Source organism: Echiichthys vipera (assembly GCF_963691815.1).
Source record: "Echiichthys vipera genome assembly, chromosome: X".
Taxonomy (NCBI): domain Eukaryota; kingdom Metazoa; phylum Chordata; class Actinopteri; order Perciformes; family Trachinidae; genus Echiichthys; species Echiichthys vipera.
In genome coordinates this window covers 32,593,387-32,612,294 of record NC_139825.1, presented here as the reverse complement: position 1 = coordinate 32,612,294, position 18,908 = coordinate 32,593,387, and the positions used below count along the sequence as shown (strand labels likewise).

Genomic DNA, 18,908 nt, shown 5'->3' with positions numbered 1-18,908 from the left:
CGGAGCAAATTGACATGGCACCTCCCCTCTCTCCGTCCTTTAGGCCCACCACTCACGGGAGGAACCGCTGGGGTCGGGTGTGCTGCTGCATGGGTGGCAGTGAAGGTGAGTGGCCTCGACGGACCAGACACGGGCAGCAGAGGCTGGCTCTGGGGATGTGGAATGTCACCTCTCTGTGGGGGAAGGAGCTGGAGCGGGGTGGTAGGGGGGGAACTCTGACTGTTGTTTGTGCATATGCACCGAACAGCAGTTCAGAGTATTTCGGCCTTCTTGGAGACCCTGAATGGAGTCCTGCATGGGGCTCCAGTAGAAGACTCCATAGTTCTGCTGGGAGACTTCAACGCCCATGTGGGCAATGATGGAGACACCTGGAGAGGCGTGATTGGGAGGAATGGCCTCCCTGATCTAAAGCCGAGTGGTCGTCTGTTATTAGACTTCTGTGCTAGTCGTAGATTGTCTGTGGTACCAGAGCACCCTAGGCCAAAGGTCGATAATCGATTTTGTGATCGTATCATCTGATCTGAGGCCGTATGTTTTGGACACTCGAGTGAAGAGAGGGGCAGAACTGTCAACTGATCACCATCTGGTGATGAGTTGGGTCAGAGGATGGGGGAAGATTCTGATCAGACCAGGTAAACCCAAACGAGTAGTGCGGGTGAACCGGAAACGTCTGGAGGAGGCCCCTGCCTGAGAGATCTTCAACTTACACCTCCGGCGGAGCTTTTCTGGCATCCCTGTAGAGGTTGGGGGCATTGAACTGGAGTGGGCAATGTTCAAAGCTTCCATTGCTGAAGCTGCAGCGGTGAGCTGTGGCCTCAAGGTCTTAGGTGCCTCAAGGGGCAGTAACCCTTGAACACCGTGGTGGACACTGGTTGTCAGGGAAGCTGTCGGACTGAATGAGTCCTTCCGGGATATGTTAATCCAGAAGACTCCGGAGGCAGCTGCATGGTACCGACGGGCCAGAAGGGCTGCAGCCTCTGCTGTGTCAGAGGCAAAGCAGCAGTTGTGGGAGAAGTTCGAAAACCATTCGACACCTCAGGAGGGGGAAATGGGGAACCGTCCAAGCTGTTTCCAGTAGGGACGGGACGCTGGTGACCTCAGCTGATGAGGTACTCGGGCAGTGGAACTAGCACTTTGAGGAACTCCTTAATCCCACTAACACGCCCTCTTTTTTAGAGGCAGAGATGGAGGCTGATGGGGAATCGTCAATATCTCTGGCGGAAGTCACTGAGGTAGTCAAACAACTCCACAGTGGCAAACCCCAGGGATTGATGAGATTCGTCCTGAAATGCTGAAAGCTTTGGTTTGGGAGGGGCTGTATTGGTTGACACGTCTCTTCAACATTGCGTGGACGTCTGGGAAAGTGCCAAGAGAGTGGCAGACCGGGGTTGTGGTTCCCCTTCTTGACGAAAAGAGAGCTGAGCCGGAAGGCAAAGCTCTCGATCTACCGGTCAATCAAATTTGTTCCTACCCTCACCTATGGTCATGAAAGCTGGGTCATGACCGAAAGAACGAGGTCACGGGTACAAGCGGCCGAAATGGGATTTCTCAGGAGGGTGGCTGGAGTCTCCCTTGGAGATAGGGTGAGAAGTTCGGCCGTCAGTGAGGAACTCGGAGAAGAGCCACTGCTCCCTGGGCGCCTCCCTAGGGAGGTGTTCCAGGCCCGTCCAGCTGGGAGGAGGCCTCGGGGAAGACCCAGGTCTAGGTGGAGTGATTATATCTCCACACTGGCCTGGGAACGCCTCGGGATCCCCCAGTTAGAGCTGGTTAATGTGGCCCAGGAAAGAGAAGTTTGGGGTCCCTTGCTAGAGCTGCTGCCCCCGCGACCTGACCCTGGATAAGCGGTTGAAGATGAGTGATGAGTGAGTGATAAATAACTGTAGATATTGTGTCCCTATCACCAGGGACTATCATTACACAGCTAAGATGCAGGTCGTCTGCTCGGCCTGTGGCAGCCACATTACAAAGCCCTTACCCTCACGTCTGCTGTCATCAGGAGACAGTTTCCAGAAAGAGGAGGAATTAGGATTATGAAATGTCTCATTTGGGTGACAATCTACAAAACTAATCACAAAATGTCTTACTGTATAAAAACAGTTTATGCATTTAAGCTCAGATACTGCAGTAATGGTTAGGCCTGCATACAGAAGTTACAAGACTATGAACCAACATCCCTAAATATACAAACTATGAATGTATTCTTATATTCAGGAACTACAGTTAAGATAGAAACATTCTGCAATACAAATGTAAACTCATGTAAACTCAAAACACAAGATTAGATCTTTTTAAAATGTGGATGTACCAACTGGTGAAAAGGAAAAAAAAAGATGTATCCATTTAAAACTAGAAAGCACTCACTAAAAACATGCAATCCTAAATTAGCTATTTTATTATTAGAAACGTGTTTAAACTTATTAAAATGCACACATAGACAATAATGAAATATATGCAACATTTTTCCTCAACTTCGTAAAAAATGCAAAAGTGAATCGTGATGAAGGTAAAAACAAACATCTTGCAATGTTTAGAAAACATTTATTAATTGCTTCGATACATATGAATTGTAGACTTTGATCTGACTTTTTCGTGACAAATATCAATCTTAAACAGTAAACTTTCACACTGATGTCCTGTGTTAAACCGTGAATGTTTTGTAAGAGACAGGCTGTCCAACTGCCCCCGGTGTTGTTTTGGCAGGTGCAGGACAAGGCAGCACGGCTCTCTGGTACAACAGTCTTTAATGAGATGATGTGATGTAGACCTCTCTGTGACTCTGTTAGGGCCAATGTGAATGCTGAGGAAGTTAACAAATGCTTTTAGATCACATTCAGTGATTCAGCTTCTCCTTGAGAAAAAGCAGATTATGCAGCTCACAATGTAATCATTTGTAAAGAAACCCAGAAGCAAAGACAATCTAGTATAAAAATAAAATTCATTATGTAGAAAACCTGTTAAAAACACCTCTTCTTGTACTGTGTAGAGTAGGGGATCACTGCAACTCTGAATAAAAAAGTTGCATTAACCACTGACAATAAAAAAAAAAAATGTAGTCTGACACAAGAGCCCTGCAATGAACTCTGTATGCAGGACGTTTACAATGTTTTTTGTTTAAACTGTTTTAGAGATGATTTAACTTGTTTGTCTGTTTTTTATTAGTCTGCAGTTGAATCGTACTTGAGGTGTTAACAAGTGGAAATGATAATGTAACATTGTTACATACAACAGTATTGAATAAAAATCATGGTTTCCAGTTTCTTTGCACCTACTGTACGAGTCTTTTGTTGGGATAAAACTTTCTTTATATGTTATAGATCTAACACACTTTAGTCGAATCATGGAACATTGTATTAGAAAAATATTAATATCAATATTCCTCTTCCTACTGTGACATGAAATGTCTTCTGTGTTGCTCATAATCATGATAGTCAGTGGAGTGATTTCCTAACAGCAGCAGTGTGATATATCTTTAAACCTGTTCCTCACCATCTCTACAAACCAGTAAGCCTATTTGATTTGTACATTTAACTTATTTTTTTGCGAGAAAAAACAAACAAACCTCTCAACACAACAACTTCCTCTTCACATCTTTATTTTTTCCCCAACATTTTGTAATTAAAACCTGAACCTTTTTTGTTTTGCCTTTTTTAAAATACAAACTGCCAGAGTAACTGTTAGCACGAATGTGATGATTTACTGAGGAAAAATTGATTTCTACTACATAATAATCAATGTAACTGCTGTTACCTTCAGCATAGTGAAAAACATACAGAAACTGAACGTACACTTATTTCATATCACAAAATCCACACAATGTAGTAATAACACAGCTAAAAGAAGTCCATTTATGCTCACAACTCTGGTGAGATCTGCAATACTGGCTTGACGGACATCAACTGTAAAGTTTCACCTTCTGACTGGATTATATTTCATGACACTGACATGACGTGTCTTGTGCAATCAAAGCCTGTTTCTTTTTTTTTTCTTCAATTCTTCAAACTTTGAAACGCACGACAAATGGCACTGGAAATAAAACTGAACGGTAATGTGGTTTACAGGTACTAATGTCATGCGTTCACATACACACATGCTCACAGTCACATCTCCAGACAGATCCAGCAGACCTGCCCGATTCATACACAACAGTGGAGAGGGTAAATATAGGCTACAAAGGGAATAATATACAGTTACAATGTAAAAAGAAAGAAGATGAAAAAATGGACAGTAAAAAATATAAAAATGAATAGGATAAAAAGTGAGGATATTGTTGCAGATATCAAGGACACAATTCTCCATTATCAGCTGTTTAAGGTGCGAGCTCCCTTGTTTTTTGTTTTTTTTTGACAGCATTTACATTTCTTCTATGTGTGACTTGAAATGCACCAGCGAAAAACAAGCTGCTAAAAAAAATCCTTCCCAAGCAACCACAATAAAACTCACTGAATAAATGTGAGATAAACATGATTATAAAAACATTTTGGTTTAGCAATTAACACAAAGTCAAATTAAGACTAAAACACTTATGCGGTCACTGATAGAATTGTAATTCTCAGACTTTCAGTCACTCCTTTTGAACAAAAGTACATTCTTCACAAAACTACAACCTGGATGATTTTAAGTTCATCCAGATTTGAAAAAACACAAAGCTCCTCGCTGACATGTTTTTCTCTAAGTGCCGTTGAAAGGAGGGACATATTATTAAGGGATATTAAGATATATTTAAAGAGAGGTCTTTTCAGGATGATGATCTCACGCTGTCAGTACTTTCAAATAGTTTCATTACAGGGCAAACGCAAGATGTGATTGTAACAGAAAATCCAGTTTACAGTACATTGTCTCAAACTGCATCCAAACCAACTTAATTTCCACCTGGCTTCTGATTTGTTTTCATTTATTACAGACATTTCTCTGGTTTTAGACATGTGACCTTCAGGCCTGACCCTGTAGAGTGACCATTGGTCCATGTAATACAAATAAAAATAGAGAGGAAGGAGTAACATTCCCAATCAAGTTTCCAAAACCTTTTAGCATGGAAAAGTATTTAAGACAACAAAAGGATGATATAAGTGCTAAAGTTCAATTTCATGGATGCTTCAAGTCTTCCAATGAGACCTTGGAAAACATGTTAAAAGTGCATTTTTGTCTTACATATATTTAATTAGTACCTACAGTACAAGGGGGGAGGAACTCTGGAGAGACTGTGAAGTGGCAGACTTCATGAGCTGTGACAAACTGTTGCAGAAAATAAAATGCAACAATTTCCAGAACACTGAAAACACAAGATGAGTCTTTTCTCTTCTTCCCCTTGAGTGGCAGCATGTTGGTAAGACCCTCTTAGTTCACCAGATCTCTCGTGTTAAGCTTAAAATTATCAAGAGAGCTGTTGCTGTACGATGGACCGCACATGATGGCAGCTTCTGTTTTAAAAGTACATTTTCTTCATAGGCAGATTCAATTTAAAAGGGACTTCTTTTTCAACATAGTCAAAGTAGAGCTGATTTGATTTAGATGTAATCATTTTTCTTTCTCACATCAAATGTCCTTAAAAAAAAAAAAAAAAAAAGAGAGAGCTGAACATGTAAAATGTGTTCTCTTCCTTCATTTCAGATGATACCGGCAGGATTCAAAGTGGTCAGAGTCATTCGGATTCTCAGGTAATGTGTTTTTCTCTCACTGTGGAGGCGGGACCGGAGCCGATGGGTCCCCGGGAAGGGGGGCGGTGGGCTCTGTGAGGAAACATGTCAAGAATTTTAACAACTTTTTTGACACATATCTCAAGTTAAGTTGATAGGACAAATAATCAAATTAACTGATAATAGTGTAGGTGTATAAGCATAGAATTTAGTATATCTTGCATTATGGGAATAATTTGCACCCACCCAAATTGAATTTATTTAAATATTTGATAATGGTTGTTCAGCAGGAATACAACTAGCAGACAAATACACAAATATAATTATTGTAAGACATGTATTAGAAAAAGTTTGCTTGAAATAGTGCTGAAAATGGATTAAACTTCCAAATTCTAGCTTCTAACATTTAAGGATTTCATGCTTTTCCTTGTTCTCATATCATTGTATAACTGACAAATTAATTGATAATGAAAATAATTGCTAGTTGCAGTCCCTGATTGAAAAGCCAGGCGTTTTGTACATATTTGATTTAGCTTTCTTATTTTACAGCTAAACAGTGCACTAAAATATGTTTCTGAAAAAAGGCAATGCAGTCAGAGTCTTGATTCATATTTGATCATCGATGCCTGGTTTCACAGTTTGATCAGAGGTCACAAGCAGTTATTGACACTTGGTCAGTGACTGCTTGACCCTGATGTCACTTTAGGTCGGTCGCAGTGGAACCTTGCATACGCCATTAGGAGTACTCAGGGAGCAGCAGGTGGAGGCAGAGATACAAGACATTTTCACAGATCGTCTGTCTCATAGTGCTTTCAGGGTATAAACCCTGCCACAGGAGGAAATTAAAGAAAAGGTCTGTCTTTATCCCAACATTGATGCTTATTAAAGCCTCTGCATTGTGCATTAACTCTAAACTCACCATGGAGTACAGGAGTAGTGCTGGAGCTGGAGCTGGAGTGAGCAGCTGGGGTCGTGCCTGGGGGGCAGGCAGGCGAGGTGTGAGCACTCTGAGGTGGTTGAGACTCAGGGGCCGGGGCAGAAGCCGAGACCGGAGGTGCCGGGCTCGGAGTCGGCTGCGGCGCTGGTGTGCTAGGAGCTGGCTGACTTGCGGTTGGGCCCTGTGGTGGCGGAGCTGGGGCTGGGGCGGCCTGGTTGGCATGAGGGCCCCCGGCCTGGCTGTGCTGCTGGTGCTGAATCTGCTGGAAGTGCTGCTGGCGGGCCCTCATCTCAGCGTATTTCAACTGCTCCATGTGGAAGGACTGACGGTCAGCCAGCAGCTGCTGACGCTGGTACTCCAACTACACACACACACACAAAGGAGAAGTTAAAGGTTTTGTACTTTACGCTGTCTTTGAGATACTATCCCAGAATCCCTCACTCACAGCCTCCCTCTCTCTGTCCATGATGGTTTCCAGTTCTTCAAAGTGTCGCAGTTTAATCTCCAGCTTCTTCATTTGGGTCTCCACCAGCAGAGCCACAAGAGATTTAATCTTCCTCTCTTCCACTGCGGCCAGATGCTACAAAAAGTGAGGGACAAAATCAGGGTAGAGAAAATGTGAAGGAAAGGTGAATGAAGGATACAGCAGGTTGAGGTTGAATAATTAATTTTACCTTGGCTTTGACAGCAGCAGCAGCGAGCGCAGACGCAGCAGCAGTGGCCAGGTTCCCCTCTCCCACATCACGCTCCACCTTAGCCTTCCTCTCTACTTCACTCTCTGCTTCTCTTTGTCCTTCCTCTGTGGCCTCTTTTCCACCCTTCTCCTTCTCCCCATCACCTATGAGAAAAAAAAAAGTTTTTTCACCTTTCAGAAGACTATACTACTAAATTTCCTGTATCTGACTGAGATGTATTTACGCACCTATCTCAGACTCTGTTTTGTCTGCCTCCCTCTCTCCTTCTTGTTCTCTTCCTCTTTCTTCTTCCTTCTTCCCATTCTCCGCCTGCTTCTCCTCTTCCTCAGTCGCTCCATCTTTGCTGTCCTGTATGGGAAAGCAAAAGGGGCACAATGAGCTTCGCAGCTGTTCATCAGCAGAACTCATTAATCAGAAGCATTAGATTTTAACGAACATGCATCATACCTTGGCCTCCCTCTTCTCTTCACCTGGTTGGTTGTCACTCTTATTTTCATCACTGTTTTCATCTAGACAAGACAAGACAAGTCACTTTCTCAGTAGTGGAAAAGTGTTTTCTTACTTGCAATTTTGCATGCTGTATGTGTGTGTGTTTGTGTGTCCATCCTACCAGGTCTTTCTCCCTCCTCCAGGCCAGTACCAGCGATGCCACTACCCTCCAGGCCATACAGCGGGTCCTGTCGCCCGCTGACCCTCGCTGCCTCCTCCACTCGCCGCACGTGAGCCTCGACAAGCGCCGCAGGAACCTCTTCCTTCATACGAGAAAACTCCTCTGAGAGGGAGAGGCAAAGATTGAGGTTAATGGTGTAAAGCACAATTCAGATTTGGGGATGACTAATGAGTAATTCAATAAATTCACTTCAAACTGAGCTCTTTCTCACCCAGAGCAGACTTGGCTGCAGCTGAGGCCACACGTGGGTCGACGACAGAGGCGAGGAAAGCCACTGTGCTCATGACAGGGTTTCCTGCCTGGCTGAAAGGTACCGGCTGGAAGGCAAGTGGTCCCAGGGACGAGGAATTTTCCTCCAAGTAGGGGTCTTCAATTGGCAGCCGCAGGAAGTGCAGGATGCACTCATCCTGCGTACGGCTGCCCACATGTTCTGAAACCTTGTTCCAGTCATCCTTGTACATCTCCAACCCCTGATGGAAGTGAGGGCTCCATTCAGCTCCGTATTTCTACTGTATTATTTTTTTGTTTACAAAAATAATTACCAGCATCATCAAGCAACTGATTTAAAGCATAATTCATACCTCAAGTAGTAGTAGTGTTTCTTGTTCTGTCCACTCCCTCATAGAGCTTGCTGTACTCTTGCTCTGTGCACAGATATCAACACTACTTTGTTAATATGGTCATTGTAAATCACAGCTAAAGAATCATTTGTTCATGCATCTTGCATCAAGACTTGTACCTTTGCAGAAACAGTCTTCTTGCTGTACATGTCAGTCCGCAGGCCAAAGTTTTGCAGATCTGCTGGTTTCTCCTTCACTTTATCTGGGAAGGACATCATCTGCTGGGTAGCAGGGGTCTAAATGTACACAATGACAAGGGGCACATGTAAAATAACACAGAATAGGTGCGCATGTGTCTATTTGTGCATGTGTGTTTGAGCGGATGTGGACCTGGGATGTCTTGGGCTGAAGGGGAACCAGACTGGATGGGGTGTCTGCCAGGACGTGGAAGTGAGAGGTGGGCGGGGGACCCATGGGCGTGGGTCGACTCTCGGAGTCTACCTGGTAGTTGATCAGGCCCCACTGCTCCAGGAAGGCGTGAACTCTACAGCAGAAGAAGCAAGTTGTACATCACTGACAGTTTTGACAAAAACAACTGACTGTGTAGACACAAACTGTTGATACTAGACTAGAAATATTCACATTCAGCCCTCCACCTACCTCATGATTGCACACACGTCTCCTGCCAGGTTCCTGCGGCAGGCGGTGGATGTCAGGTACTCCTGAGGGTTCAGTCGGTAGGTGTCAATCATGAAGTTCCTGTATGCCAGGTAACTGAAAGAAGGGAGGTGAAAAGAAAACTGAGTTATTTTGACTTACTGTTGTATCATATTGATTGTTTGTGAAATGTGTCTCATTGTAATAAAAACACCTAATGTGTGTACGGATCAAATACTTACATCTCAGGGGTTTTGGATTTGTTCTTCCCATTAAAAAACTCTGGCAGGGCTCTGCGCTCAATGGCATGAACACTGGGGGAACAATTCCAATGTAATTAGACTCACAGTTTGAATTAATCTGAATGATTCACTTTGAATTTTTGTCTCTTGTTTTCTGAATTTTATAAATAAGTTACACATCTCTGAAATCAGATTACTTAAAACATTTTTTCTCACACCTGTTGTAGTCAAACCAGGCAGCGTAGCTCGGTATAATAATATGATGAGTCTGCTCGGTCACATTGTCCTCGTGAAGGTCTGAGCCTTTAACTGGTTCACCCTTCACGCTCAGAGAACCTTCCTCCTCCTCCTGTTCAAACACAAGCACACACTCATGGTGACATGGGTTTTTTGTGTTCTCACTGTCACCACATTCTCTCACACTTTTACAAACTACCTTACCTTGCCTGTTGTTTCCATGGACTCGTCCTCCTGCTCATCTGAAAGAATGAATTCAAAAGAATGGTGAGTAAACATAAAATGGACAAGCAGAGAGGCATTACGTTCGCTGGCTATAAACTGACACTCAAAATGAATAGAGGACTAATTCACAGATTGACATACAGACTTTTCCTCCATGGTGGGAGACAACAGTCACATGAAAAATAATGTGCTCTAATAATGACAAAACCCTGATCCATGATAAAGTAATAAATAGTTGTTCTATAACCAGATATCATAAATAATCACAGTGGATTACTTTCCCACTATTTTAATTGCATAAGCACTGCACAGGAAGGGGGCAACTTCTTGTTAAAGCAGTTACAAGTGGCCATGATGAAGGAGATGCATATGCAACTTTCTGCTCACCCATATCTGTTCCTCCCTTGACTGGAGTTGAATCACAGTCCTTCTTGGTGTTATCTGCAATAAGAAAGTACATGTCAGCCAGCATCAACAGCCACTCTAAAGTCTTGAAGGTTAAAACCGAGGTTAATTTTAATGGTCAAATACGGTCACTTTTATGTATATTTTGAACATATGTGTACTTGTCTTAGGTGGGTTTCCCTCTTCAGATGCTGCAACAGGTGATGCTTCGTCCATGTCTTTACTAAGATCCTCCTGTTCCTCCTCCCTTTGGCCCCGTTTTGACTTGGTGTACGGGGTTGTTGGCCTGTACACGCACACACACACACACACACACACACACACACACACACACACACACACACACACACACACACACACACACACACACACACACACACACACACACACACACACACACACACACACACACACACACACACACACACACACACACACACACACACACACACACACACACACACACACACACACACACACACACACACACACACAGGTTTTAATAATTTAACAGCTGACAAGCAGGACATCATTGCATCGAGACACGTCTGGTGACTCACCCTTTTTTGGTGTTCTTCTTCTTGCTCTCCTGAGGTGGAGGTGTGGGAGAAGGCGACGGTGACCTCTTCCTCTTCTTGGCGCTGCCAGGCTTCTTGTCCCTCCGCTCATCAGGCGTGGTCACCTCGTCTGTCAGGGTCTTGGCCGAGATCCTCTTCCTCTTTGGGCAGCCCTCGCCCACTTCATAGTCCTCCTCATTCATCCATTCATTATACTGGTCCAGGTCTAAAATCCACTTGGCATGGACCTGTGAACAGATTCCAGATAGTTGTTAGACCAATTAGAGACCAATTATTTTCAATAAGCTTGTCAGCTGCCCTGAGTGAAATGTCACCAACTTATTCCACAGTTTAACAAGGCAGTGTAGCTCACTCTGCACAGGTTTTAAGCTACATCTTCTAGAAAGCACCATCTACCACCATCAAAGTTCAACCTGGAACAATTCTACCTTGTACATGTGGATTGAGATGCATCATCTAGAAATGAGATTACAACACTAATTCTTTAAAGGGACCCACAGTAGAAATAATGTTGCAAAGAACATTAGTGTGGGTATTTTCTTGTGCTGGTTTCATGGCTGAAAAACTATTGTATTTGGGTAATAATTGTTGGATTAAAAAGAAAATAAATATGTCAGGGTTCAATGGAAGTTTTTAATTATGTATGTTTACGTAAAAAACAATTCTACAAAGATACAGTATGCAAGCACACTGAAGGAGCACTCTCTAAATTAAGTATTTCTTGATTATGTCACTTTGAAGTGGTGATCTGAGGCAGACATTTCCACTGTGAGTAAACAGAGACAGTATACAGTAAGTGATAGCAAACTGACCCAGCGTGCAGCATTTTGTCCAAATACAACTCCAGACATTTAAACGCTTCACTACTCTTACTGAACGCCTTGAGCTCAGTGATGCTCTGTATACAGAATAAGAGCTCTGACACTGCTTTGAATTTATGGTTCAGTTGAGTGCCAGAGTAAGCTCCATTGCTCAGAATCACACTCACTCATCTTCAACCCCTTATCCGGGGTCGGGTCACGAGGGCAGCAGCTCTAGCAGGGGACCCCAAACTTCCCTTTCCCAGGCCACATTAACCAGCTCTAACTGGGGGATCCCAGGCCAGTGTGGAGATATAATCTCTCCACCTAGTCCTGGGTCTTCCCCAAGGCCTCCTCTCAGCTGGACACGCCTGAACAACTCCCTAGGGAGTAGGGCTGTGACTTTTGCCCAAAAATCATATTCAAAGTTCTTTGGTTTATTAATATTAATATTTTAATACATTCAAATTGCCAAAGCACTTCATTCTTTGATGTTTTGCACAGAGAGAAAAATAGGAGTACTGTTGCCAAGCTAGAGAGACTCCTGACAGGTTTGTATATAAGAGAAAAGTTAAACATTTTTTTTTACTTCCATCATCAAGTGTCGAGCTTAATCCAGTACACTCGATCAGAGCTTTTGAACCTCAGATCCATCCCTCACAGTGACCTGGGCCCATCTACATCCTTACTGGAGGAGAAATTACGGGACATAAACATCTCAAGCCTGTCAACACCATGGCTGCTGGCCAGAAGACAGGGCCGCCGCTCCAGCACCTTTGCCAGGTTCAGGAGACGCCCTTACCGGCCAACGCTCCCAGCCCTTCTGCTGTCAAACATCAGGAAATGGATGAAGTCCAACTCATGATACAAACAAACAAACAAAGACTACAGTGACTGCTCTGCCATCTGCCTCTCAGACCTGGCTTGATCAATCAGTGCCTGACCAAGCAGTAACACTTCCAGGTTTCACATTACATCGTGCAGATAGATCATCCAAACTATCGCGCAAGGCAAGAGGCGGTGGTCTTTGCATAATGATCAATGAACGCTGGTGTACAAATTCCACAGAACTCACCCACTGTCAAATGCATGTTTACATTCCTCCTGAGGCTAACGCTAACACCACCATAGCCGAGTTAGCCAACTACGTGTCCTCAGTGGAAAATTCACATCCAGACACAGCGGTCATTGTCCTTGGGGACTTGGGGACCAAACTAATTTGTCATCTGAGCTCCCTGGCTACCATTAGCAGGTAGCCTGCCCCAGCAGAGGTTCCAACACACTGGACCACTGTTAAACACCAACAAAACTTGTCCAGTGCTGGTCCCCTGAAGCCATTGAACAACTTCAGGGTTGTTTCGTGTGCACAGGCTAGAATGTTTTCCATGCGGCAGGTGACCTTCACGGTGTCACTGTTGTAGTGACGTCATACGTCAATTACCGAGTGGAACTGTGCATTCTACTCAAAAAAGTCAAACACCACAATAATAATAAACCGTGGTTGAACAAGGACATTAAAAAACTAAGAAAGGGGAAAATGTGGCAGGAAACAAAAAACAGCATATGGCTGCCAAATCCAAACTGAGATCTGTTATAAGAAGGGCCAAATCCAACTATGCCACTAAACTAGAAGAACAAATCACAACTAGTGACACGCTTCATCTGGAAAAAACTCCAAAACATGACAAACTACAGAAAGAAACCCACCCCACACCTGACAGCGACAATCAGCTTCGTGACCAACTCTACTCTTTCTTATCCCCCTTTCACCATCTACGAGAAGGAGGTGGGAAGCACTTTCAGGGGAATTAAGGAAGGAATAAAGCCCCTGGTCCAGATAACATCAGCCTGTCCGTTCTCCACCACTGCGCTGCAGAACTGGCTGTGATTTTCACCAACATCTTCAACACCTCCCAATATCAAAGCTCAGTACCAAAGTGCTTTAAAGAATCCATCATCATCCCGGTTCCCAAGATCATGTCCTGCCTCAATGACTACAGACCCATTGCCTTGACCTCAGCAGTCATGAGATCATTTGAGCGCATCATACTCAATCCCCTGAAAACTGTCACCACACCCCTCATGGACCCATACCAATCTACATACAGAGCCATCAGGTCAGTTGAGGACACTGTCAACTTATAAACTCATCGTATTCTGAATCACCTGGAGTCTGCAAACACATATGCCCACATCCTGTTCGTGGATTTCAGCTCTGTATTTAACACAATAAACCTGGCAAAACTGTTCAATACATTACTGGAAATAGACATTGACAGATGCATCTGCCACATTCACAGCTTCCTCTGGAACAGGCAACAGAAGGTGAAGATCCAACAACAATACATCCTCCCCTCTGTTCCTCAGTACAGGCACACCCCAAGGCTGTGTTCTCTCACCCTGGCTATTCTCCCTTTACACAAACCAGCTCACATCCCACCACAGCTCTGTCAACCTGCACAAATACGCAGATGACTCAACTATCATGGGACTCATCACCAACAACCAATAAATTGAATACCCGGCACAGGTCAACAAAGCAGTGACCGGGTGCACAGATCATGATCTCATACTCAACTCATCATCGACCCAAGATGCCAGCCATCCCCCAAAACTCCTGTGCTCATTAAAGGTGACTCCTTCTCCATCGCAGACACATTCAAGCTCTTTGGTACCCACTTCAGAAAAAACCTCAAATGGAAAACAAATGCAGACAACATCTACAAAAAAGCCCAGCAAAGACTTTTCCATCCCCGACAGCTCAAGAAATTCAGAGTAAGGTCACATCTCATGCTCCGCTTCTACACAGCCATCATCGAAAGCAACCTCACCTCATCCATAACAGTCTGGTACGGCAGTCTCGACTCACTTTCCCGGAAGAAATTACAGCGCATCATCAACAGAGCATCCAAAATTATCGGCTTACCCCTTCCATCCCTTGAATCATTTTGCCGAAAAAGGACACTTCACAGAGCCCATAAGATCATCTCTGACCCCAATCAACCTGCTCACTACGCCTTTCAGCTCCTGCCCTCTGCGAGGCGTTACAGGACCATCGCCTCCAAAACAAACCGCTTCAAAAACAGTTTCATTCCTTCTGCAATTATCTTTTTAAACTCTGAACGGTGAGGAATATGAATAAGCATGGAGCTCATGTAATATGTAATGTGTCTGTCTGTATGTATATCTATCTGATATGTTCAATATTTGATGTGATGTTGGAACCTGTACCAAGCTGTACTGATAACAAATTCCACCAGCCTGGCTGTGTGTTCATTAAAATAATCAATCAATTATTGACTAAGGATTTTCCTTTTAAATCTAAGCACATGTGAAGACATTTTCCAAAAATCGTGCACATTAAATGATGCACAGGCATCTATAATTTTCCATCAGATGTAATGATGCATCGTGCACTGATTAAAAAAAACAACAGTGTATTTGAATGTTATTCCAAGTGTCATTTGAACTCAATAAAGTGCAGGACCAAGCATATACAGCACATATACTGTTAATATGATGTAGTTGAAAACTGAAATATGTTTAGCAGCTTAATGTTTATGTGTAAGCACATGTTTAAAAAAGAGATTTGTTAAAAATGAAAATAATTAAGAGAAAATAAAAGACACAGATTTTTAAAAAATGGGACTGGATGACAGAAAAAGGGAGAGACAATAAACAACAAGCAGCAGCAACAACAAAATGTTTCTGGAAATGAAATACCTTCCTGGGTTTTTCTGGGCTGGGGGGATCCTCCACAGCAGCCTCAATCTCACTGGCTGCAATCCAGGTATCGTAACTAAAAGGTGAGAGGAGCAAAGCCAAAGGTCAAAGCAGAGGAAAGATTACAAGCTTGGGCTTGTAAAAACATCTCAGGTAGACCATGATGTAACTTAAGCTGGTAGAGTTAAGAGCAGTAAGACACTTGAAAAAACAGAATTAGCAGATCCACTCTACAGTGTGGGAATTAATTTCAATTCAATTTTATTTATAGTGCCACATTTATAGTGTTGAGACACTTTACATATAGAGTAGGTAAAGACCACACTTATTTATAATTTACAGAGACCCAGCTATTACCCCATGAGCAGCAACAGGTGGCACTATCTTTAACAAAAGCAGTAATAATTATTAGTTATTATATACAGTAATAATCCAGAAATCTTGTGCACACAGTGGCAATGAAAACCTTCCTTTTAACAGGCAGGAACGTACAATAGACCCAGCTGTGGAAACTGTGTTATACTTACACAGTGAGATGAGGAAACAGTTTTCAGGTAAGTGTAAAATGCTGAACAGTGTCCATATCTCTGTAAACTCAGCACCTACCCATCTGGAAAATATCCCCAGTGGAGCAGCACTTGCTTATCTCTCTTCATCACAGGACGCACCCACTCCTCTGAACCAAGAAGAGAAAAGGATATCAGCACAAAGCCATTCAGTGCAGCAGAAATTGCAGTAAAGAAAAAAAACTTGCAGAGCCTCACCTTCCTCCAGGCTGGCGGGAATAGGAACGACAATATGGGAGCTTGAGGTCTTGTCCTCAGTTACTGAGCCCTGCAACAGATAAAGTCACAAGGAAATAAGGGTTAAACTTACAACATAAAAAAAACATTTGAAATGTGACTGAGGGCCTCACATGCAGGTGAGTTGTGAGCCAGTTTTTCTGTCTGTCCAAGACTTTTAACAAAACAAAACAAAAAACACACCTGATGTCTTTTGATGATGTCTTTCAGTTTCCCGAGCAGTTTTGCTTCGATGTCAGAGCTCAGGTAGATGACTGGTCTACTCAGGCAGTTGTTCTGAGATGAATGCAGCAGATTTGTGAAACTCAGAGATTCAAACAACAATTAAAATAAGAACTCTTTCTGTATTATTGCGCTCTTCAGATTAGGAGAGCTGTACTAACTGCAGGACTGATTAAGATGTTAAGTTAAGATTTCTGTAAAGCTCAGGCAGCCTGATTCTCAGACACCTTGCAATCATTTTGCTCAGGTGCCCGCAGCAGAAAATAAGAAACATAAATGTGTTAGCTGACTCCTGCTGGAGCTCACAGTTGATCTAATAAATAAAAAAAACAATTGTAATTATAGCATATTCTGGAAATGCTGTGAATGTGTGAAGAGGAAAAATCTTTCTCTGATAAAACTAAATTAAAAAAAACATCTTTCCCCCCCAAAATGTAGAACTGAAAACATTCCCAGTTGCATTTTGGCTGTCCAGGTAATGTGTGTTACACACATACACCGATAGAAACTCTGAAGGCAAACTCACCTGCACTAAGGATTTCTCAATCGTCATGAACATCTCCACATTTCGGTCCATCCTCGATGGATTCTGGAAGTCAAACCTGCGCCTACCAGGAAATTAGACTGAAGTTACACATGAAACGGCAACATAGCCAAAATACCACTCGGCGCACTTAGATAGCACAATTTGTTTTTAGTTTGTCGTGTTAAGCGAACACGTATACCAGCTGGAAAGAAAGTCTTACCATCCCTGGTCACTCTTGAACTTGTAGGCAGCAGCCAGGATGTGGCAGAGAGCCCCTCCTGATTTGAAGTCCAGAAAACACTTCATCTGCAGACGCAAAACAAAACCGTTTTTTAAAAATGCCACAGTGGGGGTAAAGTGTGTGAATGACAGAGATTTTTAAAAGAGATACATACTGGCAGCTTGGTGAGCGGAGGGTTACTGACATGTCGACCGAACACCTCCTCCTGGAACTGGAGCAGCTGGACCACCAGGCTGGACAGGGACTTGTTGGTGGGGGGCTCGGCCTGGATGTACTGAGAGGACAACAGAGAGGCAGAGCTGAGACACAGAGAGGACACTTAAAAGTAAACTACAGTATGCTTTTAAGTGCTATATGTGGTCAGTTTTATAAAAAAAAAAGTGGAGCCTTTCTATCTGCATTATCATCCATGGTAAGTTTCATTATGATGTTTAATGTCGAATATGGGGATTTAATGTTAGATATGGTTAATTTCATCACTATTATTGTCGTGTTTTTAAGAAACAACTCTCATTAGTTTGAATCAGTGCCTGAACACCAGCTCACTGTTGCTGCACGCGGGCCATGGCCAACATCTGGATCTGAGCTGCATTAGCCGACCAGCTAACTAGCGAGCTAGCTGCTAAAGTCGCCCCCTTTTATGCACTTTATCCTCCTCTCAGGACTGACTGCGTGCTGCCTTTTGCGTCGGCTGAGCCGCGGTTACGCACGGGGCGGCCGTCTCCGGCGGCTGCATGTGCTGCGGCGGATGGCTCAGCATCCTTTTGTGTCCCGGCTCGAGGAGTCAAACAGCTGGACGCTCAGCAGCAGCACCCTCCCTCCTCTCTTTGTCACTGCCTCTGCCCGGCAGGCAAGTGCCCACATTTCAGCGTGAAAAACCTGAGCTTTAGTTTGTATGGATACAAAACATGCGGTCGGTACCTTTTTGTAATTCTTTCCCAGCCAGACGCGGACATTATCAAACTGAGAAACGGTATCAGACGCTTCGAAATATTTTACATTCGGGCCGCCGTCTTTCTTCCGTACCGCCATCTTTGACTGCAGACAACTAGTCGACGTCGCCTGCCTCCCTGCGGCCAAAGTCCGGTACGGCATCAGCCGGTGTTTGTAATGATGACCAATGTGCAGCAGGTGGCGCACGAGTGTAGGAAAGAGCTGCTTATCTTCAGAGATGGATTCATGCACAGGCTGCAGCCTCGGGGCCCCAGGTGTGCAGGGGCCCAGGTGTGCATGACCTGGGGCCCCAGGTGCGCAGGGGCCAGACTATACTGATGTTTTTTTTTCAAATTACCACACAGGGAAAAAGAAACTTGCCTCCTAATGAGGCCCTTAAAAAACATTTAAACAAAATTGAGTCACTGATGGGACAGTTTTTTTTTTAATACTTTCTGTATTTATTTAGCTAAGAGTTTTTGGTTATCCTATACTGTATTTGTGTTTTTGTAAGCTGCTGGAAACCCAAAGGGATCAATAAAGAGAAGTCTAAGTCTAAGTCTATTTACCCAATCAGCTGCCCTCATGTGGCCGGGTTCATAAGGTCAGTTTTGTTGTCCGATGATACGTCACTCACTGTTATTTAACAGTACAGCAGCAAAATATCAGAAAGTAAATGTGATAGTGGAGCACGAAAAAGAAAAGCACAACGACTGAAAGAACAAACGGACCAAGATCTGTTAAAGAAAATTAGTAAATTAACATGATCTTCAAAGCTGCAGACTCTTTTTCTGTTCTAGTGTATTTTCTGATAAAGATTA

The 18,908-nt window shown here is 43.5% G+C and overlaps 1 protein-coding gene across 1 annotated transcript; it reads right to left on the bottom strand.

The window, feature by feature from the left end:
• Nucleotides 1-5,439: 5,439 nt before the first annotated feature.
• Nucleotides 5,440-18,190, bottom strand: smarcc2 (SWI/SNF related BAF chromatin remodeling complex subunit C2). The gene is made up of 26 exons (XM_083939358.1): nt 18,076-18,190; nt 17,309-17,428; nt 17,134-17,219; nt 16,914-16,995; nt 16,349-16,441; nt 16,127-16,196; nt 15,969-16,038; nt 15,363-15,438; nt 10,822-11,066; nt 10,423-10,547; nt 10,244-10,297; nt 9,836-9,873; nt 9,613-9,743; nt 9,395-9,466; nt 9,156-9,269; nt 8,886-9,039; nt 8,675-8,791; nt 8,517-8,579; nt 8,147-8,405; nt 7,876-8,037; nt 7,713-7,774; nt 7,493-7,613; nt 7,245-7,408; nt 7,016-7,150; nt 6,553-6,931; nt 5,440-5,726 (listed from the first exon to the last, which is right to left on the bottom strand). Exons 1-26 carry the CDS (start codon nt 18,184-18,186, stop codon nt 5,671-5,673), a joined length of 3,159 nt encoding a protein of 1,052 aa, XP_083795484.1. The 5' UTR covers nt 18,187-18,190; the 3' UTR covers nt 5,440-5,670.
• Nucleotides 18,191-18,908: the final 718 nt, after the last annotated feature.

Bases quoted from the DNA above. Each gene is read 5' to 3' on its own strand.
- smarcc2 (XM_083939358.1), bottom strand. From the start codon at position 18,186: ATGGCGGTACGGAAGAAAGACGGCGGCCCGAATGTAAAATATTTCGAA. The intron at 10,298-10,422 runs GTACACATATGT...TTCTTATTGCAG, and splicing joins GGGAAACCCACCTAAGACAA to ATAACACCAAGAAGGACTGT. The intron at 5,727-6,552 runs GTGAGTTTAGAG...GTTTCCTCACAG, and splicing joins CACTACTCCTGTACTCCATG to AGCCCACCGCCCCCCTTCCC.